The sequence below is a fragment of the Triturus cristatus genome, chromosome 12 (genome assembly GCF_964204655.1).
Source record: "Triturus cristatus chromosome 12, aTriCri1.1, whole genome shotgun sequence".
NCBI lineage: Eukaryota > Metazoa > Chordata > Amphibia > Caudata > Salamandridae > Triturus > Triturus cristatus.
The window spans coordinates 421,515,269-421,542,693 of record NC_140595.1 but is presented as its reverse complement, the minus strand read 5'-3'; the positions used below and the strand labels follow the sequence as shown (position 1 = coordinate 421,542,693).

The window sequence follows — 27,425 nt, the reverse complement described above, 5'->3', positions numbered from 1 at the left end:
AAGCGGTGTCAAACAAGGCTGTGTGTTGGCCCCACTTCTTTTTTTTAATATGTTTATTTTGGATTTATCCCCCACACTTGACAGTGTTAACAGCCACCTCCCCAATAGGCGGAACTCACATTTGCAATTTGTTGTATGCTGACAACCTTGTGTTACTAAGTCACAAAAAGGTAGGCCTACAGAGGCTACTCGCTCAGCTGCTCCCCTATTCAACAAAAAACTGCCTTGAGCTGAACTTGTCAAAAACCAAAAAAAATTATTTTGGGAAGCAAAAGCGGCAAAATGGAGGGTGGCTCTTTAATAACAAAGGATCGAGTCAGTATCCCACTACAAATACTTGGGAATTCATCTTGACACTATAGGCTCTTTTATTAAGCAGAAAAAGGCACTAAGGGCCAAAGCTCTGTCACTTGAGGCTGCCTCCGCGAAACTCTTGAAACGACTACTCGGCCCTAGCCTATCCCCAATACTGAAGGTAATGACGGCAAAGATTACCAACTTCTTCTCATATGGGCATGAGATCATGAAGGGCACAATAAGTATTTTATTAAATGAACTAACCACCAAATTTATAAATAAGCTTTTCGCCTGCCAAGATCCACATCTCCAGCCCAAGTTAGACTAGCATTTGGCTTACTGGACTACCACGGCGTCGAGGTAGGTACGTTCATACAGCTCTCCAACAAAATGCGTGATGCCCGGGAGGGCAGCCTGGAGGCCAGACTTTGGAACAAAATTTCGACCAGCCAAATCAGCCATAAACATCAGTATCATCTAGACAATTCCCTGCAACTACTCGGAGTCAAGGAATATTGGGGAACAAACCCATCTCAGCCGACGCTAAAGGCAGTCATCAAGTCAAGTGGCCGGCTGGGGGTAATCCCCGATTTTAAACTGGGGGTCGAATCATCATATTTATCAAGCACATTTGCACTTTTCTGAAAGCTAAAGTTAATGGCCCTGAGGATGGGATAATGACCTTTTTAAAATAATTTGCCCGAATGGCGCCGCACCAGTGTTAGCATCAAATGCAGGGAGTGTGGCTATCGCTCAGAAGCAATGGAGCATATAGCCTGCGCTTGTCCCGCTCTGCTGATTGACAGAATGTCCTCACTGCAAGACAAATGAAATAAACTTGGAGTTCGTACTTGCTGTCAAGCCATTATTGCTGCCCTGAACTCAGACAATACGAAGCTGAACATTCGGTTCACTAGATTTGTTGACAGAGTGGCCAAATTGTTGGGTAAAAACAGGGCCGCAAATCTCCTTCAACCTGGCAGTGCCGCTATGTCATCCAAGGCATAATCCACGAACTTCTGATCACCCAGAACAGTCTATTGGACCATTGTTTTTTGCCTAACATTAACTGGTTATTTTACCTATTCCCATATTTTAGACTGTCTTACTATTAATCTGAATCCCTTAAAGCTCTGTTTTTTATCTAGAAGCACTGTATGTCCTTTTAAAAAAACAGAAAAAAATAAACAAATTGTAATGGTTTTAAGTAATCACACAAAAAAGTACTATTATCAGTGAAAAGTATCATTACCACATTATTAATAAATGTCTCCTTTCTGTTCTTTTAGTAAATTGTCGAATCTCCATTTTGCGTTAGCTGAACTGAAATGAATGAAACTTGCAGGGCGTATAAACCACATGATTGAATGGCTGTAATGCTGAACAAGCTGAAAGAGCATCGCACTGTGAAGGACATGATGCTTGATGTGCAGCCAACTACAGTGTATTTGTGTGAAAAACCCACAATATGTTAAATGTATAACTTTTGTCCTTAACTTGATACTTTATCCTCATGAGAGAACAGGGACGTATACTGAATAGGTGGGAGCGAAATCTTAGCAATGGGGTAGTCAAAAGAAGTATGACTTAATGATAGGGTGACCATCCGCCCCTCGATTTAACCAATCCCGTAGCTAGAATGGGTAATTTTAGTAACTTTAGTGGGATGGACATGTATGGTAAGGGTATAAAGAATAGGTGATTTAGGGGTGGGGCCTGAGAAGTGAGGAGGGCAGATGCGGCTGCTGTCTTAGGCAGAGAGAGAGAGAGGGTACGCTATTGATTATCGCGTTGCAGAGAGGCCTAGATGTTCCAGTCCTATATTTGTCCTGATCTTAGAGTCTTTGATCCCTAACTCTCTGTCAGGGGGTCCCCTGCCGCTACCTAGGCCTGGGTGGTGGTTTTCCTCATTCTTATTCCTTGGGTTGGTATCTTTGATAACTTGAAGTTATAATCCTTGTACTTTTGTCTCTTCATCTATCCTTCCGAATTGAGAATTGATTAATGCACATGTCAGATGTCTCTTCATCTCTCCCCTCCATGCAACCTATGTTTCTTGAGATTGATTATTTGCTGATGATTTAGAGTGTATTTTCTTTCATGAGGTATTTTCTTTCATTAATGCATTTGAGTTAGATCAAATTGAACAAATTGCAAACAAGATTTCTGTGGTTCTTTTAGTTTGTCTATATTGGAGTAACTGTAACCTACAATTTTTCAACTAATTGGTCCATCGACCAAGAAGATGGAAATTTGAATGATAGTGTTTTATTGAGAAAATTGAGAACTGTCAAAAATTATTAAACTGTGAGTCTGAAGTGGTATTTAATTTGCAAACTTGACACCAGCGCAACAGGGACTTGGGTGTATGTCTTTGGGCCACAGTAAATGAAATAATTGAAATGATTGTCCCTGTCCAAATTATTGGGTCTGCGATGTATCAGTTTCTTGCTAGCAGAGTTATGGTTTAATTATTGATTAATTAGGTAATGGGTATTGAATATTCGCTATATGTTTTAACTTAAAGAGCTAGTGTTTTCTTTTATATGTTGTCCAGAAGTACAGGTACAGGTGCTGCCTGAGGAATTGCGGGAAGGAATTGGAAGAGTGTGGTGAAGAAATCACACTGCAGAAGTACTTTGTCTGTTGTGATAATACTGGAAAGCTAAGTAGGGCTGTCGGTATTATGTTTAGGAAAATTTCTGTGTGAAAGAAGAAAGTTTGTAATAGTGAAGGGTCACTGTTTTTGAAACTCTGCTAAGGGAATCCGAGAACAGTAACAGGACAACCCTCTTTGTATGTCAAGAGGCCCTCTTGTGATACCTTGGTGCGATCTTGAGAGGAGTAGATAGGTTATTACGGAGCTTGACAGAGAAGTAAGATAACACTGGTCATAATTATTGCTTGCAGTGTATGAAAATATCTTTTGATGAGTGAAGGCTATCTCTTTATTTAGTGGAACAGACAAAGTAGCATTGTCATTTTATGTTGTTATTAACAGAATTTTGATTAAGTAAAATTCTGAAAAATATTGCCGTAAACCTTTGTAAAGGGAGGGTCAGTAGCAGGAGTGATACTGACGTCACAAGGTGCAGCGCTGGCATTGGTTAGATAGCCGGGGTGAGTAGAGTGGTGATTGGGTGACTAGTGTGAGACGCGCTGACATTGGACAAGACTGAAAATGCGTAGTTTATTGAGATTGGTTAGTTGGTGTGAGACGCTCTGAGATAGGATAAAAGTTGACAACTGGGAAAAGGAAAATCCAGACAGGTTTTGGTGTTTTGATTGGATAGAAAGTCGCTAATAGAATAGTGTGAAGATGGGTTTGTGGAAGAAACTAAATATTCTTTTTAATAAGGACAGGCCGATTGTGGCAAGGGAGGGAATTCCTATTCCGCCCCCGTAAACGCCCGCATCCTATATGATGTTGGAGTGAGGGTATCATATGTGTGTATGGTTAGAAAACTGGATGAAATATACAAAGGTTGATGGAGCATCAGCCTTTCCTGAGTTTGGTACGTTTAACGTAAGGATCCTACACAATTTGAGAGACAAAATGAATTCCTTGGAGCCAAATCCTACACTCTCACAATATGAAGCATTGGAAGAGTGGGAAGCAGAAGCATGTGAGAGAGAAAAGGATCAAGGAGGTAGAAAGAATGGAAGATTTTCACTAGTTACCCATTTGAGAGGTGAGAGGATCAAATGAAAAGATGGAGAAAAGCGGCAGTAACTGCAGGGTTATATCCAGTTTTGACAGTAGAGAGTCAAGCAGGAGCGAAATGTAAGGAAAAATAAAAAAATCTGGGAGCGTCTAGAGAGGGTTTGGATCAGGGGTCTCCAACCGGTCGATCGCGAGCTACCAGTAGCTCGCCAAGGCCCCATGAGTAGCTTGCGCCGGTAAGGTCTCAATTTAGTAGCCCATCAATGTTGTTATAGCATTTAGGCCTTTTTTTAGGCGACGTTCCCCCCCTCCCCCAAATCAGCTGCTCAGATTGACTTAACTGAGCCAATCAGGGCTGTAGTAGTTTTTTCTGCTTCCTGTAAAGCAAAGATGGTGCTAAACTTTATCTAGCACATCACGTTTTTTTCATGTGGATTGCCATATTTCTAGAAGTCATCAATTGATTTATTACAAATTACGCAACTGCTATTAATGAAACCAGTATGGCAGCCTTCAATAGCATACCGTTCAATAACGGTTCGAATACTGCTTTTCACTTAATACTGCCAATTAAAATCCCGAGAAGGGTTTTCGGAGGTTTAACTTTTAAATGAATAGCATGAAATAAGTGGTACTCTCTGTGTTGCACAACTGAAAAGCAGCGATGGCAGGCCTGTGTGTACATTCTGAATGGAAAAGAAAAGGTGCTGAGTCTGAAGAACTCCCTTATTGATGCTGATGTCTGCAGCACAGATTTAAGCAGGATTAATATCCGAGTGACCTTGACTGAAGGAAACGGAGCGCCAAGCAAAGTAAACGGAAAGGCTATGTAAAAGAAAGTGTTTGGCGTCTAGGCCTTGTTATTTTAATAATGTTCCACACTCGAGGACTGATATTTTGCTGCTCTTTTTCTTTTTTTACTGTCTGCAGTTAGAAATTCGATCATTCATGTATTCTGCTGAAAAGTTGATGTAAACTTTAAGATTAGAAGCCTGCATGAAGAACAGTTTTGTGATCATTTGGAAACGTATTGCCCTCGTCGAATCTGGATTATGTCCCATCACTTGAACTTTAAGTTCTTGAGAATGATAATAACCCCTGTCTGTGCGCTGTCTGTACTGTCCATCTTTCAGCACCTGGGAAATCAAAATGGCGTCATGTGCTGGACATTTGACATGTATGACATGCAGTAAAAGCCATATTATCAAGACTTTATGATGTGCTGACAACCTGGACAACATGGACGATTCTTAAAACATCATCAGCAAAAACACACAAGATAACAAGCACCTTGTTAAAAAAGCGATCAATGCGTGAGTTGCTTGGCCTTAAGTAGCTCAGGACAATTTTTCGCTGATCAGAAGTAGCTCTCATTACAGAAAAGGTTGGAGACCCCTGGTTTGGATGAAAGTGATGATGAATTATTAGAAGAAATGATGATAAAAAGACCTCTGCCTTCTGAAGAAAATTCAGGGGGGTTGACTCCAAGTGCTCGGCAAACAGCAAACCTTACCCCATTAACTCCTCAAGTCACTGAATTAGCTAAACAAATAAGAGAGAATGAAGTAAGTCTGTTAAATAAGGCTAGAATGGAACAAGTACAGAAACTGAATCAACTGAACTTGAATGCAGAAGCCCTGACAGTACCCGTGACTATTGGTCCTGTGATCCCACTATTTGGGGAGAATTTAAATTTACAGAAAATACCTACCTTAGCAGTCCCAAGAAGTAGTGTGAGGAGTAACATAGTGAATAATGAGAGTCAAAGTAGACAAAATAATACATTGTTGGATTTACCGGCTGGAGATCTAATGACTGAAACCCCAAGGAGAAGTACTCAATTAGAGCAGAGGAAATTAGGTCAAATTATCACTCCAATAGCTGGAAGTTCGACGGGTCCCTCCCCAGAAGAGCTCAGTAATTGGGTAGAAGAGTTAACTAAAACAGATGTACAGCCTAAAAGTGTGAATGTGAGTCAATTAAAAGTAGATTTAGAAGAAATGATTATTGGAACGAAAAGTCCAGATAGATTGGGGACTTATAATGACAAAGAATTGTTTTTTTGTGTAAGAGTAATACTTGGAGAGCAAAAAACTTCCATGGGAAATTGTCAGAAGTGGCTAGTGAATTTGGTGTAGATATTGAACTATAAAAGGAGTTACAGAAGACGTACCGCATGTCTTTTACTGACAAAGATTTAGAGAGTTTAAAATACGTCAGGGAGGAGACTGCAGATAAATAGAATTGATGAATATCTTGAAGAAAAGGGGAAAAATAGAAAAATGGAGAAGTAAATGGGTGGAAAAGAAGGAAGAAGCCAGTTGAAAGGGAACATCCATGTTTCCATTAAAGGAAACTGAGCAGGTGGAAAAAGTTTGTCCCATGAGAGAAGTTCCAGGTAAAGGATATGTCCATGTACCACGGACTAGACAAAATATGTTGTCATTTACCACTTATTTTCCCAGATTACGAAAGAAACCTGTTGAGTGGTATAAGCAAATGGACCGATTTGTAAAAGTTTCAGAGGTATTGCTGAAGGATTTAGATGGCCTTTTTGAGATAGTGGTTCCTGCTGATTTGTGGACAGAATGTAAGATTACTGTTTATTGGCCAAAGGATGAATATCCTAGGGATGCAAAAACAGGTGCCCCATCAGAGGAGGTGATGAAAAAGTATCATCAAGTCATTACCTTTTTGAAGGGACAAATCAGTCCAAAGGAAACAGATTGGGGTAAAATTGTCAGAACAACCCAAGACCCTAAAGAGTTAGTTCACGCCTATTATGAGAGGCTGTTACAGGAGTTTAAACAGTATAGTGGGTTTGAGAATATTGGAGATAAGGATATGGGACATTTTGTCTATCGATTTGTATATGGCTTAAGACCCGAAATTAGTGTCATGATACAGCAGCATATGCTGTGCTGGCAAAGTAAGTCAATCAACGAGATTCTAAGAAATGCCAAATATTGTAGCGAAAACATTGAATCTCGTCTTAAAAAGTTAAAAGAGAAAATGATGAGGGCACAAGTGAAATTGGCAGAACAGCAACAGGAAACTAATAATGTGACGCAAAAACAGGGTCAGGATGGACAGGCAAACAGTAAAATTCGAGGGAAGTTTAAAATGAGTAAGAAAGAGGCTAAGAAGAAATACCCTTGTCATACTTGCGGGAAGTTGGGACATTGGAAGAACGAGTGTAGATCTGTACAAAAAAGTAACGGAGTAAATCAAAATTTGAATCCACAGGTGCAGAATGATGTGACTAGGCAGCAGCAGCAACAGGTAGTTACACCCCAGTTACAGGTGCCACAGCCGCCTATAACTCCCAACGTGAATGCTCACATGCAGATGTAAAGTGCAAGTTCGGGATTTCAAGGAGAAGAGCAGTTTGGTAACAATCCATTAGCTACGCAGTATTTGGTGCGTTGTAGTGAGCGTGAGTTGGATACGGCACAGTGACAGTGCATGAGGGGGGAGGAAGAATGCGTACTTGGTGCATCTTTAGCGGTAGATCAGTCAGGTCCATTTATTGATGGAAAGGTAAAAGGGATATACATCACCTTTTTATTGGACACTGGTGCTACCTGTTCCACTGTGAGAGCAGCGGAAATCCCACACCTACCCTTCTTGTGAGAAACTATCCAAGTTGTAGGCGTTGCAAACAAACACATTAGAACTCCTGTCACAGCACCAAAAGAGGTTCAGATTGGAAATTTTAAAGACATACATTGGTTTGTGGTGTGTGATACCAGTCCGGTAAATCTATTGGGCAGAGATTTGTTGTGCAAAATGAATAGCACTCTTTATTGTACACCGGATGGTGTTGCAATAATGACACTGGATGAGGATGTTGAATACAAAATAATGATGGCCCAACGAGAGTCAGAAGTAAGTGAATTATTTTCACTACAGACCGAAGAAGATTTGCCAGAAGAGTTAGAAAGTATATTGGGAACAGATGTATGGGATTTCACAGGAAGAGAAATTGGATTTATGAGAAATGTGGACCCCTTTCAGGAGATAGTGAAGGATGGAGCAGTGTATCCCAATATCCCACAGTACAAAATGAGTCCAGAAGTAATTGCTGGAGTCACGCCTGTGATTGATCAGATGATTGAACAAGGAATTTTAAAAGAAATATTGAGCAGTCCATGTAATCTGCCCGTTATTGGTATCAAAAAGCCTAACGGAACATATAGAATAATACAGGATTTGAGAAAGGTGAATAAAATTGTTGTGCCATGTTGCCCGGTAGTACCAAACCCTGCTGTCATTTTATACCAGATTCCATGTGATGCTGAATGGTATACAGTTATCGATTTGTATCAGGCATTCTTTTCCATCCCCTTGCATCCTGATAGCCAATATTTATTTGCTTTCCGGTTCGGATATCGTGTTTTGGCATGGTGCCGAGTTCCTCAAGGGCATACTGAAAGTCCATCAATCTTTAATCAGATCCTAAAAAAATGTTTGGAAACTCTAAAAGTGCCTTGAACCTCTCTGTCTTGGTCCAATACATGGATGACCTACTGTTGGCATCAAAAACATGAGAGGCATGTGTAACAGACTCCATTGCTTTACTAAACCATTTAGCTGAAGAAGGACACAAGGTTTCACCATCAAAGTTACAGTACTGTAGACAAGAAGTTCATTACTTAGGTCATAAGATTGAAAAGGGACTAAGGAAAGAGACCCCAGAGAGAATCAGTATAATCAAGAAAATGTATCCACCCTGAAATCAGAAGGAAGTGAGGATGTTTTTGGGAATGGCTGGTTATTGCAGACAGTGGATATGTGGCTTTTCAATGATTGTAAAACCTCTGCAAAGGTTGACACAAAAAGATGCGAAAGATCCGATTGTACTGGATGAAGAGAGTATGGAGTATTTCAATCGATTGCAAAACAGTCTTTGTCAAGCACCTGCTTTGGGAATGCCAGATTATTCTACAGAATTTGCATTGTACTGTTGTGAGAGAGATGGATGTGCGCTTGCGGTCTTAACTCAGAAACATGGAATGGCAAGACGTTCAGTAGCTTATTTTTCCACTACTTTGGACTATGTGGCCGCCGCGTCACCTGGTTGCTTAAAAGTAGTAGCTGCCACTTGTGTAAGTTTGGAACAGAGTGAATCAATTGTGATGGGTTACCCAGTGAAGGTCTATGTGCCTCACTCTGTTGAGATACTTTTAACTGGTACTCGGACTCAACATATGACAAATAGTCGACTGACTAAATACGAGAGAGTGATCCTAGGTGCTGAAAATGTGACAGTGGTAAGATGCACTATTGTGAACCCTGCCACATGATTACCAAATTCAAGTTGTGAAGAAGTGAGAGAAGAAGCAGAACATGATTGTTTGGAAGTGACGGAGCTTTGCACTAATCCCCGCCCAGACACTGCAGATGAACGGTTGGAAGAATCTGATTGTGAACTGTTTGTAGATGGATCATGTATGAGGAATGCAAAAGGTGAATTGTATGCTGGTTATACTGTCTGTACATTGACTGGAGATCTGGAAGCATCATGTTTAAAAGGCATAAATTCTGCCCAAGTTGCAGAGCTGGTCGCTCTTACCAGAGCTTGTAAATTGGTAAAAGGTCTCAAAGTAACGGTTTTCACTGACAGTCAGTACAGATTTGGAGTTGTACATGACTTTGGTCAGTTATGGATGCAAAGTGGATTTATGACCTCCTCTGGCTCTCCGATTCGAAATGGTAAAACTGTAAAGGAATTATTGGAAGCTTTGCAGTTACCAAAAAGAATTGCAGTTGTAAAATGTGCTGCACATCAATCGGGAGATGATAATGTAACAAAGGGTAACAGATGCGCGGATCAATTAGCGTGTTGCTGTACTCAAAATACCCTGGCAAAAAATAGATCAATAGAAAGAGGAAATACTGAATGCCACCTTATGCTCACCACCACATTTGAGACTTGGGATGAGGTGAGACAAATGCAGGAAGAAGTTAGTGACAAAGAGAAAGAAGAATGGAAGACAGCAGGTTGCAGGAAAAACAATGAAGAGACATGGGTACACTATGATGAAAGACCAGTATTGCCAGAATAATTGCTTTCTCACATGGCCAGGATGTACCACGAACATGTGCACATTGGACGAGGTGCTATGGTAAGAATGTTCAAGCCGTCCTGGTACAATCCCAAGTTTAGGCTGATCACTGAAAGTCTGTGCCAAAGGTGTGTTATCTGCCAGGAAGACAATTGTTAGTTGTGGTGTAATTGGGAGAGCAGGAGGACCTTTTACCCGACTGAAAATTGATTTTATCGAACTACCACCATGTAATGGATTGAAGTATGTCTTGGTCATTGTTTGTTTGTTTTCTCACTGCGTGGAAGCCTACCCAACAAGAAGGAATGACAGTCTTAAAGTAGCAAAACTGTTGTTTAGAGAATTGATCCCAAGATTTGGTTTTCCAGTCACTTTGGAATCAGATAGACAATTGCATTTTAATAATGAAATACTTTGAATGATCTGTTCTGCTTTACAAACTGAACAGTAATTGCATTGTGCCTACAGACCAGAGGCATCTGGTATTGTGGAACAAAATATGGCACCATAAAGTCCAGATTAGGGACGGTGTGTGCATCCACAACACTTAAGTGGCCTGATGCTTTGCCCCTGGTATTGATGAGTCTCAGAAGTGTACCTGAGAAAAAGACTGGATTAAGTCACCACGAGGTGCTGATGGGAAGAGCAATGAGACAAGCATACATACCTGCAAATAAATTGATGGACCTATCTGATGATCGTGTGCTGGACTATTGTAGAGGAATGGCTGACCTGGTACGTTCTGTGTCTCGCCAGGTTGGAGAAGATGCCACACAGACTCAGCGGGACCAAGCACACAACATGAATCCTGGAGAGTGGGTCCTAGTGAAGAAGCACATAAGGAAAATGTATCTAGAACCCCTTTGGAGCGGTCCTTACCAGATCATATTGGTGGCGACCACAGCGGTGAAGTGTTTTGGGTTGCCAAATTGGATACATGCAAGCCATACCCGTCTAGTCCCAAGTCCAATCAAAAGACCAGAAGAGCAGCAACTGAGAAACAGAAATCTACAACCAGTAGCTGAAGTGTGTGTAGCTGAAATCGAGTAGAATGGGCACCAGAAGCTGGGACAGAAGAGACTGCTGTTGAATCAGAAGAAGGTGAGGCTGCTATTGAACCAGGAGAATGTGAAACAACTGTTGAGACATAAAAATAAACAGCTGAGGTTCCAAAGACCATTCCAGAAGAAATTGAGCTCTCAAAAGAATTAGAAGAGGGAAAAATAGCTAGTGAGACAGAATCAAGAACTGAACCTACAGAGACTGAAAACCAAGAAAGCCAAGAAAAACAGATAGAAGTAAGACAGAATAAGAGAAATGGCGAACAGAACACAGAAGGTGATAAGATAGTTCAGGCTAAGAAACCTATAAAGGGAGACTGTTGGCCAAGTGGGGCACGAAGATTAAAATACAGAATAGTAAAAAGAAGATTAGGAAGAATACCAAAACAAAGCAGCAAGATTTCAAGTCAGGCAGAACAGGCAGATTTAGTGGAAAACAAAAGAAGAAGATCAAAAAGAACTAGAATTCCCTGTAGAAAATACGAAGCCCCTGAATGGACCCACGTGATCCTCGAGGAGTTTGAAACTTTAGGCCTAAATGAGGAACACAAGAGTAGTGATACTGAAAAGGAACATAAGAACAAATTAAGACCACCTTCATAAGAACTGTTACAAATAAAGGTGGAGAAAATTTTGTCAGATCAATTCATCTATGGACTCTGAAATATCCATGGAGGTGAAGACGAACGTCATTGGGTGTAGGATTACACCATCTTTATATATTTTTTTTGTAGATAAGGGTTTATTTAGATTTTGCTAAGGCCCTAACATAGAGTAATCGTTAAAAATGTTCATTTTTGTAGAGCACTAAAATGGCAGGAAATAAAATGACTAGAAAACCAAAATCTAAACTAAAACGTAGATGTGTCAAATTTTGTTTATGTAATGTTTTTCTACTAACATTTTGTGGATCCTATTAATTGTTGTTATACCAATTTTTAATGTGAATGACAACAGAAATAACACGAATGATATCTCTAATGAAAGAATGAAAGATGTTGCTAAACGGATAACGAAAACTAATGAAGAACAAATAGATGGAAGTATTTTCCATCATGTTGAATCAACTAATGACTTTTCTTTAAATGTGTTTACAACATGAATGTGAGCGATTGCTATGTCTACATGCAATTACCATAGTCTGTCTCTGAAGGTATAACCTACCATCATCTGTCTTTAACATATGCTGTTTCATGTAGTGTCCTAGGTAGTCTATTTTACATGGAAGGTAAATTGGGGTATCAATATACAAAGGTAGACTTAGTATTTTCTAAAGCCCCCAGTATAACAGAACTAAACAAGGTAGAAAGTGGAAAATATGCACATTATATGGGTGAATTTTTCCATATTACTAAACCATTAGATCTAGAATATGCTTATAATATTAATGTGACTTGCGGATTGCATTATGAAGTAAGACTGTTTTTGGACATGGTAGAACATTGAAGAGAACGTTTCCAGAAGAAAGTTGCTAAGCAAAAAACACAAGAACAACCTTGGGCATTTAGAGAGGGAAAATATGAAAAGAGTGAAACTTATGCTGGTCACAGAGAGGAAAGTTATGTTTGTTGAGAGCAAAGACTAAGTACAACAATTATTTTATTGGCACTAGTGAATGTGAGCATAATTTCCAAATTACTGGAGGTTGGGAATTAAAGGGTGGAACTGATCCTGTTTGTGGTAGGAAAGCCTATTACAGGTTACCTGCCCACTGGTATGGGAGTTGTTACTTTGGGATTGTCTTTCCAAAAATCTATCATATAGACCAAAGAGATCATAGTGTCAATGAAATAAAGCAAGGATTAACATGTAGAAAGGGAGCACGTTTTTCTGAAATAGTAGGTGATTTATTTTCTGCACTAATACCCTCAGTTGGGGTAATCCTAAATTCACATAAAATTCGAAAACTGTCTACAGTACTTGATAGTTTATCAACAGATACTGCTGGTGGATTTTTAATGACTGATACCGAAATGGTGGCAAGAAGATCAATGGTTTTGCGAAATAGACTTGCCCTTGACATTATTTTGGAAAAGGAGGGTGGAGTCTGTGGAACGTTAAGAATTCAACACTGTTCTACCTATATCCCTGATGAAAGTAAAGGGATAGAAGGATACATTGGAACGATTACCAAGTTGCATAAAGATTTAACTCAACTGGAGGGTGACGGTGTTTGGGAGAAAGTTAGTAAGAGTTTTAGAGCTGTGAGAAATTGGTTTTCAACGTTTTGGAAAAGTCTTTTGGGAAAGATAGTGATTCCAGTACTTTCAATAGCAATAGCAATTTTAGTAATAATAACAGCGTATAAATGTTGTAAGTACATGAAAGGAAGAAAAATTCTTTTAAATATAAAGAATAAAAAGAGAGGGATTAAAAGAAAAAGAGATGAAATTGAATTAGAGATAAATGAAGATTATTATGATATGATGAAAGGACTAAATGAGAGTGCCATGAAAGGAGAGAAAGATACTAAACTCTAGATAAAATGAAAGGAGGCACTCTGCAAGGTGAGTAATTGGGAGAGCAGGAGGAATTGATGGAGTGGGGGTTCGCAAAAAGAGACCCACTTGTATTGAATACCCCTGTAAAATGTACAAATTTTAAGTAGTAAATAGTATTAACATGCAGTTACACACCACACCTGGGGAATTTGCTTTGCAATATGCATGGAGTTAATCCTAACAATACGTAAATAACCAAATGTGTAATAATAATGTGTGTAGAACGTATTATGAATGTTTCGCATGACACACTGCATGAATATATAGTGAAAAGCATGACATGTGTTGCTTTGTCATAATAATTAATGCAGTTTTCCTGCTTTTGCTTTGCTAGGTTAACTGTTAACATTGGCTAGAGAAAAGGTGGGAGGTTAACAGTGAAAAATATCATTACCACATTATTAATAAATGTCTGTTTTCTGTTCTTTAGTAAAATGTCGAATCTCCATTTTGCTTTAGCTGAACTGAAATGAATGAAACTTGCAGTGCATACAAACCACATGATTGAATGGCTGGAATGCTGAACAAGCTGAAAGAGCATGGCACGGTGAAGGACATGACGCTTGACGTGCAGCCAACTCCAGTGTATTTGTGTGAAAAACACACAAGATGTTAAATGTATAACATTTGTCCTTAACTTGATACTTTATCCTCATGAGAGAACAGGGACGTATACTGAATATCTGGGAATAAAATCTTAACAATGGGTTATTCAAAAGAAGTATGACTTAACAATAGGGTGACCATCCGCCCCTCGATTTAACCAATCCTGTAGCTAGAATTGGTGATTTTGGCAACTTTAGTGGGATGGACATGAATGGTAAGGGTATAAAAAGTAGGTGATTTAGGGGTGGGGCCTGAGAAGTGAGGGCGGCAGATGCGGCTGCTGTCTTAGGCAGAGAGAGAGAGAAAGAGAGAGAGAGAGAGGGTGAGCTGCTGATTATCGGGTTGCAGAGAGGCCTAGTTGTTCCAGTCCTATATTTGTCCTGATCTTAGAGTCTTTGATCCCTTACTCTCTGTCAGGGGGTCCCCTGCCGCTACCTAGGCCTGGGTGTTGCTTTTCCTCATTCTAATTCCTTGGATTGGTATCTTTGATAACTTGAAGTTATTATCCTTGTACTTTTGTCTCTTCATCTATCCTTCCGAATTGAGAATTGATTAATGCACATGTCTGATGTCTCTTCATCTATCCCCTCCATGCAACCTATGTTTCTTGAGATTGATTATTTGCTGATGGTTTATAGTGTATTTTCTCTCATGAGGTATTTTATTTCATTAATGCATTTGAGTTAGATAAAATTTAACAAATTGCAAACAAAGTTTCTGTGGTTATTTTAGTTTGTCTACATTTGAGTAACTGTTGCCTTCAATTTTTCAACTAATTGGTCCATTGCCCAAGAAGATGGAAATTTGAACAATAGTGTTTTATTGAGAAAATTGAGAACTGTCAAAAATTATTAAACTGCTGAGTATGAAGTGGTATTGAATTCGCAAACTTGACACCAGCGCAACTGTGACTTGGGTGTATGTGTATGTGCCAAAGTAAATGAAATAATTGAAATGATCATCCCTGTCCAAATTATTGGGTCTGTGCTGGATCAGTTCAACAATGTTTGCAAGCATATAGTGATAATAAATGTTCATTTATTGCATTAATCCGCAGTAAAATGAAGTATCACAATGCAAAATGGAGCTACTTTGTAATGAAGTTGTAAACCTTTACTGTTAGTTTCCCAAGCAGCAGAAACAAAGCAAACACAACTGGAATCAGCAACACTTTGTAGATGCAACCTGCAAACAAAAGGGACACCAGGGCCGAATTCTAAGTCAGCAGAGAGCCAGTTGAAGATTAGATTACTCTGGTCCCCCCAGTGGAAGAACTGCCTGACAAATTAATACATGACCACCAAGCTGGCTGTCATAAAGCATTTGCTGGAACTGCCATGATGGTAGTTCCTGCCAATGCTTTATAATGCTGTTTGCTATTTGGTGAGGGCTCTGGCTCAACGATGGAATTAGTTTACCTGCACCCCTTTTTATGGCAGTTGTCTCCCATGGCATGGGGGGGGGTGCATTATTCCTTTAATAATGTTCCTCACCCCCAGGGTTTGACTCGCAGTGACAGGCTTTAAAAAAGATGGCTATATGTCAGCCCATCCTAATTGGGTGGGGATATATAGTCATTTCTCTGATGGCCCTTACTCTGTTGGAGAGGTTTGGCTATGGCGGTGACAGAGTAGTTCCTGCCATAGTCAAACCTATGGTCCACCCGTATCTAAATTGGGTGGCAAGACCATTATCTCGGCAGTAAGCATACTCCATCGCTGTTGCAATGGAGTATGCTTACCGCCAAGATCTAAATTGGGTCCAACGTCTTGGACGTCAGTATAAATGCATTGCTGGGTTCAACAAGTAAATCCTGCTTCCTGGTTTCAAGATTAATAATATAAGTTCCCCTCCTCCACTAAATATGGATATCTGATGACCTTTGGGTCCCAGAGGCTCCAGGGAAGTGTCTCTTCACTAGATGGGGCTGGGGAGTGGGGAGTGAACCTGTATAATGAAGTGAGGCATACAGTAATCTGACCTAGGAGCTGGACCACAACAAACGTAGCAGGGTCAGTAGAAGAAAACAGTAAAAGGTGGTGTTGGGAAGAAGAGTACACACTTGTCAGAATCACCACCCAGCTCACCTACACTAGTAGTAGTAGTTTCTTGTACTGAGCTCTTCCAGCCTCTGTGAGGGATAGAGAGAGCTGAGGCTTATTTCATCATAAGTTTCGCCTTCACAAACAAATGAGTAAGAACAAAACTCAGCTCCACAATAGGAGAGTCTAAGGTGGTCTGTGTCCAAAAGGTGTACAGCAACTGAGGTTCAGTCTGTTGGGCCATAACCAAGTTCCAAACGGAGTCAGTACACTCTTCAGGATTCAAAGAATTAAAGAAGGAACATTGGGGGGGAGGGCACATCAGGGCAGTAAGTCTTGAACTTCTTTACAGCTTTTGCTTTGTATATAGTTGTACAACCTTTGTATACAACATTTGTACACAAATTATTAAACGTGTGAAATAATGATAAGAATATTATTGTTATATTAGCTATTTAGATACACTACAAAAGGTTTGTCTTTTGGTTCCTGAATATTATCTGTTAATATAACGTCATAGCTGTCACGTCTGTCACTACATTGACCTACAGCCAATACTTTTTCAGATGTTCACTGCTCCTTTCTTAATACTCACTCACAACTGGATAAAAGTCACCCTTATGCCGTCATGACATGCAGACATATCAAAGTGTTTTCTTTAGCCGACCTGTTAAGGGTGGTGAACTGATCTCTACAACAGGCTCTGAGATGGTTGAGCTGTGGTACCAGCCCAACGTTTTCAAATCTATAATTAAAACATTCAGCAGTAGATGTTCTAAGGCACAAAGACATGTCTGCTATGCTTGTAATCAGTGAGTGACGTAGAACGCGCCCACCGTTTTGTTGAATTGTTGATAAGACAGCTGTTAGGTGTTAGTATTACATGCACGTGGTCCACATTCCATTGAAAGAAAGGGATAGTGAAATGCAGAGTTACCAAACTAAGAATCAAAGCTGTAATGTTACAGGTCTCTGCAACAGAATCGTCTCACTAGCCCACTGAGATGACAGGAAGCACACATTGCCTTCAGCAGCAACAGAGGGGTATATTCACAAAGAAAGGACACAGTGCAATGCTGTATAATTTCAGAAACACAGGGATGCACCATACTTACAAGAATACAATGCACCTGTGTGTTTTCCCTTGCGCCATAGTTGCTAAAAAATCTGCCTAGTGCCAACACAGAGACCCTTGTGCCATGGTTCAAGGGTGCCTGCGTTGCAGGGATGATTCCCTGCCACTCAGACACCCCTGCACCATGGTGCAAGGGTGTCTGTGTTTCAGAAATTATTGTTTAGGTGCAGGAAGGGACACCTTCCTGCTCATAAAGAATCTTTAACTGCAATTTGCTCCTATGTGTGCTGCACACAGCAACATCCATTGCACCCCTGTCCCACAAATACATGCACGAAAGAATACAATATTTACAAATCAGCGTTAAGCCACGCAGAGTGGCTTAACGCTGTTTTGTAAATAGGAAGCAGGGCATTGCGCCATCAAAGCATCCTAAAAAGTGACGCTCCGATGGCTCAAAACCCTTGTAAATATGCCTCAGAATGCGACATTTTTGGTGCTCTCACATTGTCCACAATATCAGCGTTCTCAGATTGTGCCACAACAGGCAGAAGTAGTTCAGCCACTTCTGTTTTTAGTTTGCATTCTGGAACGTGGATACTTCCTTATCGCATTTCATATGAATTACGCCTGATATCAGAATGTAAAGTAAAGCGCAGAGCTGGACACTTACCATTCTAAAAGAAGGAATCTTTCGGAACACTAGTTTGAAATGTGTCCATTTTTCAGCATATTTAACAACACTATTGGTTTGATTGGAACATGATTTAACAACTTTGCAGGGCATTTGGGGCTTATTGTCTGAATGCACTTAAGGATATAAGTATAGCTTGATTTGCGGGCATTTCACCAGGCAGCAAACACCGACACACTATCAACGTCAGTGCTTGCCCCGTGGTGATTGGATTTCGCCATCTCTAACTGCAGCGCTGTTTAATTAGATGGTACAGGGAAACAGCGTTTACAATGCTGTCATTACATCACCTGCAATTACAATGCGGTCGTTAGTACGCGATGTAATGACATCGCAAGTCATTTCAACGTCTTCCATTAGGGGGCACTCAGGTATTGGAAATTACTTCCAACACCTTCCCTACTGTTGCGCAAACTGGAGTAGGAATAGTAAATAATACTATTCCTAAGTCCACCGCGCCCCCTACTGGAAGTCGTTGTAAAGACTTGTGATGTAATACATTGCGTACTAACAATGCAGTTGTTGTAACGACAGCGTTGTAATGTCACGCGATGTATTACATCGCATTGTAATGTGCCATATTCAAGGTACAGTGCAGGCGTTGAAATATTCGTTAGCAAAGAAAACACAGCACAAAGTCAGCACACTGCATTGCTAGAAAGAGAATAGGTCCTGAAAGTAATTTTACAGGGGCTTAAAGTTTTTCCTGCAAGTACTTTCGTTGAAGGAGGTGCGCTTTAAATCGCACTGGGCCAGTAGCACAACTGGATATGAACTTAAAAATGAAGGGGAAATGTGCGTTTCAAAGTAGGCTGCCTGTAATATAATGTAACCCTGAATATGAGTTGAATACATCTTGACCCAGGAGTTTTTAGACGTCTATCTACAAACCAATTTCTAAAAGTAAGTGTAGAAATAGAGTGGGAAAAACATGTGAAAGCTTCCCTATGACAAACCAGAGGTTCTGTACAATAGCATCACTGTACAGTTCCAGGACAAACAGAAGTGATACAACTCGGCAGCAAATAGAAAAGCTGAAATGATACGCACATAACTTGCACAGGACAGTCGGAAAATGCAGTGAAGTCTGTCCGCAGCCCCCTCACACATACACCCCAAGTACAGTAGAGGCAAAGTTAGACAAAACTTCCCTCACAAAAAAACTAACTCTGGTACTGCAGATATCCATGAAAGGAGACACAATGCTGGAAATTATAGCAAACCTCACACAAAAGAACAGGTTAAGCATGGGTGTAGCACTGGACATTCCCTTACACACTCCACAGGGGCAGCATGGGCAAAAGAAGTGCAAGCTTAACTGAGATGCTCAGCTGCTACAGAACATGTAGCAGAAGTGCAAGGGTGTGCTACAGGGAACAGGTACATACTTCACACTCAGAAACTATACAGTACATACATCAATAATACAAGATCTCAAACCACACCTGAAACATGTACAGAAGTGGGACCCAATGTAAACTCATGAGCAACGTGTTGCTTACTGTACCATAAAGAGATGGTTGCCAGGTAATCCTTACAACTATGTGTTAATTAAGCTGCTGACAAAACTGTAGTGATTGGTTCTCCTCTTTCAGGCTACTCCCCTGACACTTGTTCCCGGGGAATTGTTCAGAACAAGCACAAAGGTTTCACGATCCCATGGACTAATGCATTAAAACCAGATAATCCTTAATAGTGGGTTGCCATCTATAAAAGGAAACTGTACGTCTTCCTTAAAACACTTTGAAAGTGTAATTCCTAATTAGAAAGGAGTAGCTACATCATGTTTCGTATCTTTGGAATAGTAATGAGAAATCCTCTTTAGTGATAAAGTTGGATTTAGCATTACTATTCTAGAAATGGCACATTTAGAAAGTGGACTTTCGTCTGCTCTTAAATTAAATCTGTGTGCCTGCTGCCTGTCTCTAATATACTCCTGTGGTGGGTGACAGCTACACTTTGTGCATTCCCTCTAGACAGCCACAAACATAGGAATGGTGGGTGTGACAAAGGACTCATCTGCATTCTGATTGCCTTCCTGGTGAGGATGGGGGAGTGGGAGCTGGCACTTACATTTAAAGTCTCAGGGTCATAAAAGACTTCTTGCAACTCTGGTGGTGCTGCTGGACTCTGCCATCTGTGAATCCTACCCTTGCCTGAGATGCCCCCTCCAGTCCTGAGCCTCAGAAGTTGGTTCTGCAGCTGAGCCCTTTGATGCTGATGCAGTGCCGATACAAAAAAAGCCCTGCGCAGTGTGACAATGGCACAGCGACGATCCAAAGTTCTGCCTGCCAGGTTCGACTCACAGCATTGATCCAAGGTCCTAACTGCGAGGCTTGACTTTGATGCATCAATCTGCCTGAGTGAATCGAACCGATGGACAGTACTCTCAATGACGAAATTTTGCTCAATCCCGGGTACTTTGTCTGCGGGACCTTTTTGAGTCCTGTAGCCAGCCTGCCCTCCATCGTGGACGGCCTGAACTTTGGATTTACCACAGCCTAGCGCAACCTCACATAATTGTTTTGGGCTATTGACTCCTAAGCAGAATTTGTGGCGTATTCTCTAAAAATGCATTACTCTGGTTTGACTAATTGGAATTTTGTTGTTTTGGTCTTGTTTTATTCATACAATTATTCTCTATTGTTCTAAACCGGTGTGAAGTCTTTTTGTGGTGTTTTCATTCTGTTTGTGTGTGTGTGTTGCACAATTACTTTACACATTGCCTCTTTAGGTAAGCCTGCCTGCTCTGTGCCAAGCTACGAGAGGGTGAGCACCGGTTTGATCACGAGTCTGGCAGTCTGTCACAGGGGCGCAGTGGTGGCGGTCAGACCGTCATTGCCCCATCGCAGCTGCCAGAGAATCACCGTTACCTGTTGGCAGTGCGGCAGTGTAGAGGCAATAATATGCTTGGCAGGATTGCTGTGGTCCAGCCAAGCATATTATACGTTTCCTTTCCACCACGGTTTTCATGGCAGTTCCTCTTCCATAAAAACCATGGCAGAGGGGAAACAAAGGGGCCCTACAGGGCCCCCTGATGCCTCACGCCATGTGGATGCACACGGGGGCACAACATGCACACCATTCCTGCATGGCATGGACTTAACAATGGATAAATGTAAAGGACAGCTGGGATTAAAAGCAGCAGCAAACTTTGATAGCTGGGCATTTGATGTAAGCCATTTTTACTACTTGTATGATTATGAAAACTACAAGGTGTGCTCATTGAAGCATACTCAAAACCGTTAACTAAAACAATGGTAAACTCCAAGTAAATTGATCATTTCCCATGTTTATTTTTTCATATTGCCCCAGTGGAATCCCACCCTCTACTGTGTTTTCTGAGGCCTGCTAAACAAAAGTCCTCTACATGTGCTCTTTTCTAATGGTGTGAGTTTGGTTCCCCTCTGTCGGGTATTAGTAGCTCAGGATAAGATGATGCCAATAACCTCGGAAGATCGTCAGCAGGAATGATGACAAGCAGAAAGGCCTCCCTATTCCCCTGAGCGCAACCCCACTTAGAGCAAAACAGACACTACCATGCGCAAATGCACCCTGGGGAAAAGGGAAGTGGGTAAAACAATAAACACTGCAGACCAAATGGCTCTTTCTAGTCCTGCTTCTCTCTTCAGAAATACAACATTCAGTAAGAAGCGTAGGGGTTCCTTGGAGGTAACTAGATTTATAAATGAGATAAGAAGCAAGGGATTAGGAGAAGACAGAACAGGAACCAACCATACCTGACCGTTATTAGGAAAACTCTCCCTACTTACAAATGGAATACTGCAGTCCCCCAGTTGAAGGCAAGAGGTACTCTGTGGAAAGGAAATCCTGAAACCCCAAACCAACTCTATGAGGGTTTAAAAGAAGTACATGGAGCCAGAATAGTCAAAGAAGTCAGTAACAACCATAAACCAATATTTGCTGTTTCGTCACAGCATAGACGTACGAAGGAAGAACCAAAATCAGCAAGGGTAAAAAAGAAGAATACCAAAAGGGAGTTCCCAAGAAAAGCGCTCCTGTGCTACTTCTCCTTGGGCACACCTAAATACCTGAATCAGTCGCGTGTTGCAAGGCGCCTTGGAAATGCGGGATAGAAGGGAACACGTCCCTTCTAGCAGCTCACCTTCCTGGAAGTGGAACACGGAGTCTCTGCAAATCCAGTGGGGATTACCTTCCACTATGCCGAGCTCTGTAACAGAATCACACTAGGCAGTGGCAAGAGGACTCGGAACCCGGAGGCTTCAGCAAATCCACGGGGAATACCTTCCGCTTGCTGGAGCTCCGGAAGTACTGGAAGTTTGTCAAGCCCCGAGCCTCTGTAGAGGAGGGGCTTTGTAGCCTCCGTGAGGGCAGCAATGCCGGAGTCTGCTTCCAGTGTGCCGAGCACAAGGCTTCTGGGAGTTGTAGTGCCTTGTGTTCCACGTGCCCCCCAGTGGTCGGATATGTACTACGCTTCCATAGTTATGCACTTGTTTGGTAGTTATGGAAGGGGGAAGCATGTCCAGCATTCTTCGCCCTCATAACTTGCCCGTGATCGCCACACCCTAGGGCAGCAGCTGCTATTGTCGGCCTCGCATAATTGCTTGTTGAGGTCTTAGGAATTATTTCATATTAATATCATTCCACTTTAAGGCAACAGAGGAATGCAGTCCGTCCTGGATAATTCATAAAATTGTGGACCAGGATATTTTACCCATAATTCAAGATAAATGGCAGGCAGCTTACAGAGCTGTGCTATTACTCACAATTCTGCCTACAAATCATAAATATAAATACAGCTTATACAGCTTACATCTTAATTTGTAACTCAGAAATGGTGGCCTCAGCAAGTGGATTTAGTGGCCTCCTGGTTGCTGCTGCAAGCAGTGGAATACAGTTAAAGGTTCATCACTGAGCATTCGTGCGTAAGTTCCGTCTTCTAAGCTGACTTTTGAAATCTGTCAATTTACCTGAAAGGGATGTAGATGAGGCATCTAAAAAAGAAGTAGATTAACTTTACCTCTGCATGTCGTGGTTTTTCCTGGACTTTCACAGATGTACCTACAGAACCATTATGAAAGTGGCAACATGTGTATTGTAAGGTCATTGAGAAACCTTGCTGAGTAGACTGTGCTTAATGATGCTGCATGGAAACTTGCTAAGTGTGGCAACTGGCCGTTATGGAAAACCACAAAGTGCGCTAAACCCAAGTGAAAACTGGTCTTCAAGCCTTCCAATTTTCCACAAAGTTACTGGGTAACTGTCCTACGATACGTCATGTTACCATCCAAAGTATTCTTTTCTTCATGCTCTCCTAAAATAGTCTTTCCGTCCTACCATAGTTTGACTAATGTTATTAAACTGTTCTTATTTAAAATTATGAAAAGGTCAGTGGGGAACCCTCTACCTCCTCCAAGTTTTGACTAATGTTGCTGAAACAATGTACCTTTAATGTATCATTTAGGACTGAGACCCTGATTATGAGTGACCTGGAGAAGGTAGCAATAATAATTGCACCCCATTACATCCACCATTACAGGGATCAGAATTTATTGGGTGTGATAAATTGCATGTATTAAAGGTATTGGGGGAATAAAATGCATATTTTGGTACTGACCTTACCAAAATCCCATGTCACTGTACCTGTAATGCCCTTTTCACTTGTTAAATTCAAGAAGGTTTGACCTGAAAAAATTTAACAGGGTATGCAAACGTTATTGCTCCCAGTAATGACTGGGTGCCATACATCTTGTAATGTTTTAATTCGGAACCCTGTACAAACAGTGCCTACATTTTCCGAAGGCCTAAATGTCTAAATGCTTCATATTAGTAAAGTGCCCCGGGCCTACTTTAGGTCTCGGCTCTAGACAGGAGTGGTGAAGGCAAAATGTTTTGCAGTAACCCTGAAGAGAAAGCCAAGTCCAACATGACCCCCCTCCAGGCAAAAGTTAGGGTAGAGTAATCAGTACCTTGAAAAACTTTCTTGTTTAGGCAATAGAACGTTGACAGTGGGTCTTTCATGCAGTGTCAATTGTCAATTCTATGTCCCTCTGAACACAGTTAAATCTCTCTGCCAACACTCTCCTGAGCCACTAAACTGACCCATGAAGAACCTTTCTCTTCACCTGTGGACTACATCTGTGAGACTCTGAACCTTAATTGGCTCACAAATGCCTACCAGTAGGCAGACAGTGCCACCATAATCAAAAACAGATGTGGCCCATTCTGCTCCTTCGATCAGACTTCTGTCCCCAACCCAAAGAGAACTCTGCCCATACAGACAGAAACCAGCAGAAGCCACTGACAGCTGTCACTATCAAGAGCCAAATCCCAGGCCATCCACTGGCACATGGACACTTCAAGTGGGGACCGACAAAACCGAATTCATCAAAACATGGGTGAAGACAGAAGGTTTGGTGGAAAACCACGTCAAGGTCTAACAGAGAGGAGGGACTTACAGTAATGAAAATCGAATTTAGGAGTTTTTCACTCCAAGAACATGTCAAACTTAAACCCATGTCCTACTTTTTAAATAAAATGCACCATGCCCTATGGGCCTTTCAAGCCTACTTTAGGGGTGACATATGTATTATAAAGGACAGTTTAAGCTTTGCAAAAGGTTTATTTTACCAGGTTGAAAGGCAGCTTTAAACTAAGAGCATTTAAAGAGCGAAAGGGACAATTTCTGAGAAAGTTACTGCTGTTACCCTTTGAACTCCTTGCTTGATAAAGGCATTTTTCAGTGCAGAGACGGGAGAACAGCCAGAATCACTCACCTTGTGAGGGCCATGGCCACCTTGCAACTGACATGGCACACCTTGAGGTTTCTTCAGTTTAACTAACTTGTTTTATTTATGTCACTCGATTTTTTTACTTTCAAAACTTTCTTTAAGTGTTACAAAATTGATCTTCAATCCCCCTGAACTGTTGACGCTTCAAAGGTATTTCTGCTGAGGCCCAATAGTTTAGTCCATGTGTCCATTCAATTATCGACGATATTGGCGTAGAGCGCCAATGTCCTGCAATGTCCCTCTTTGCAATAAGGAATCCCGTGGCGTCAAAAAGCCTTATGTATCGACTTTCCCCCTTTTTGTCCATGTACCTAAGTAGGACCAACATTGGGTGCGGGATTAATGGCTTTCCCCCTACACGTGATAGTGTAGAACAGACTGTCTGCCAGTATAGGTCTATGACAGGACATTCCCATACGGTATGGTAAAAGATGCCCAAGGAACTGTGGCATCTAAAACACAGTGGGTCTAGGTCTTTATTCATTTTATGGATCCTTGTGGGGCTAAAATAGACGTTGTGAAGGTATTTTAACTGAATCAATCGCCATTTCATTGATATCACCAGAGTCCTAGAGGCCATTCTAGCCTCCACCCAATCCTCCTCCTCCAGTGGCCCCACCTCACACACCCACCTTTCCTTTCCTTCAAAAACATTATTGATAACTGACCCAAATAAAGGTGGTTTCTGCTATTCTTTTGGAACTGAACAATGTGCTTGGTCTAGCACTTTGTCATATTACACAACATGGACAGTAGGATAAGTCTGAGGCATTTACATAATTCTGTAAAATAAAAAAGGATCCTGGCACATGCACATGAGGTGAGGTGCATACATTATACATTGTGCAAGAAAGTTTCCATAGGTGGACCAGTGGTCAATTGATTGGCATTCTGTTTCGTATTAATTTTTCAGTGAATCCTTATGTTTTGCAGTTTAGACAATAATACATTGATACCGAGTTTGTTTGGATTATAGGGTGCACTTCTCGTTCTTTAAGGCTCATTAAGAACCAGTACTATTCGCCAAATGGCTATATCGACTGAACTGCAATCCTAAAGACGCTAATGAATGTGCAGTTATCCTGTTCTACTACTGCAAATTTGCTGATTATTATTAGTTCCAAAACAGTAGTTGCATTGTGGATTTTTGTGAATCTAGCTTCAAGTCTGCCTTAATTTTCTGTTCAATGGTCAGGGGAGCTCCATTTTCTAAAAAGAAAAACTGTGTGCCCTGGTGAAGGTAGACAGGTAGACTGTGCATCAGAGCACCAGACAGGGATCCTGTGGATTGAAGAATGGAATGGGACTCCTGCAGTCGTCAATGTAATTATAACTCTCGGGGCTGTGTCAAAACCATGCAAGTCAACAAAAATCGATTTGTGCACCCCGTTTGCTCACGCTTCTGTCATTTGTATGCATAATCCTCTTTTTGTTCACATGCCTTCTTTTGTAATTTGTGGATATTGCATCTTTCATTACTTATTTAACATTTTATGAAGTTGGGACAGCTTCACAAACAGAGGTGTGTGAACCAGTTTTTGCACACCTATACATTGTACATGATAAGCCCATGGTTGTGCATGAAAACCCTTTGGAGCATATTTATGAGCAAGTAACACAGCGCAGCAAGTCACCATTCTGCACTGCGCTACGTGACAGGGAAAGGTGCAGGAATGTGATATTTACAAGAATACAGCGCAAGCCTACCTTTGACCCCACGCTTGCACTGTTTTGGCTGCTAGCGCCAAAGCAGGCACCCTTGCAACATGGTGCAGGGAGCCTGTATTGTAAGGAGGATTGTTTTTACAATACAATCCCGGGGGGCATATTCCTTTTTGTGTGCAGCAGAATGCAGCACACACAGAAAAAGGAAGTAACAAATAAAGACATTTCTCTTTGTTACGCCTCGCCTGAGAAAGCGTATCTTTTTTGGGGCATTCCCAGGTCTACGAGTGATGATAAATCTAGGAATGCGCCCAAATCCATGAGAGTTGCGTGGGAATGCCCACGCATTATTCCTGGACAACACCCATGGAATGCCTTCCCAGGACAGAGTAACTCAACACAGCGATTAGTACTGCGTTACTCCCGATTTATGAAGCCACTCAGGGCCATGCAAGGTGTCCGTGCGTGACTTCATTAATTGCATTTTAGACCTGCATCGCTCTTGCAACACACTGCATAGTCCAGGAGCGACGTAACTCCTCTCACAAATACGCACCTTTGTAGCATTTATTTAGCCCAAATTGGGGCTAGTAATAAGTCAACAATACATGGAAATGGAAACTTCAAGTTGATACTGCATCCCCTTAGAAATAAGATTAGATTAAACCAAATACTGGAAATAGAAAACATTACATTGTGGAGATTATTTATCTTACCTGTAGATGCATTTGCTGTCCACGAAACATTGACAACGAGATAGAAAAGCAGAAAAGAAGTTCCCCAGCAAGACCACATTTCTCTGGACACTGACATGTTTAGAACGTTCTTTCCATAGGAGTGCTGGGAGTAGACAAATGTGTGCTTCAGGGCTATGAAAAAAAAGGATGCAGAGTGAAATAAAATACAGTTATGGTAAGACAACAGCTCTAACCCATCATCTCTATGAAGTGCAGCTAGTTAAATTTACCCACCTATGAAC

General features: G+C 41.2%; 1 protein-coding gene across 1 annotated transcript in view; it reads right to left on the bottom strand.

The window, feature by feature from the left end:
* LOC146776046 (fatty acyl-CoA hydrolase precursor, medium chain-like) overlaps nt 1-27,425 on the bottom strand; it is a 248,056-nt gene that overhangs the window by 218,238 nt on the left and 2,393 nt on the right. Inside the window, exon 2 of the mRNA XM_085636898.1 lies at nt 27,163-27,315. Coding sequence (XP_085493024.1) covers nt 27,163-27,259 — 97 coding nt within the window. The 5' untranslated portion in view covers nt 27,260-27,315. The remainder of the gene's footprint in view (nt 1-27,162; nt 27,316-27,425) is intronic.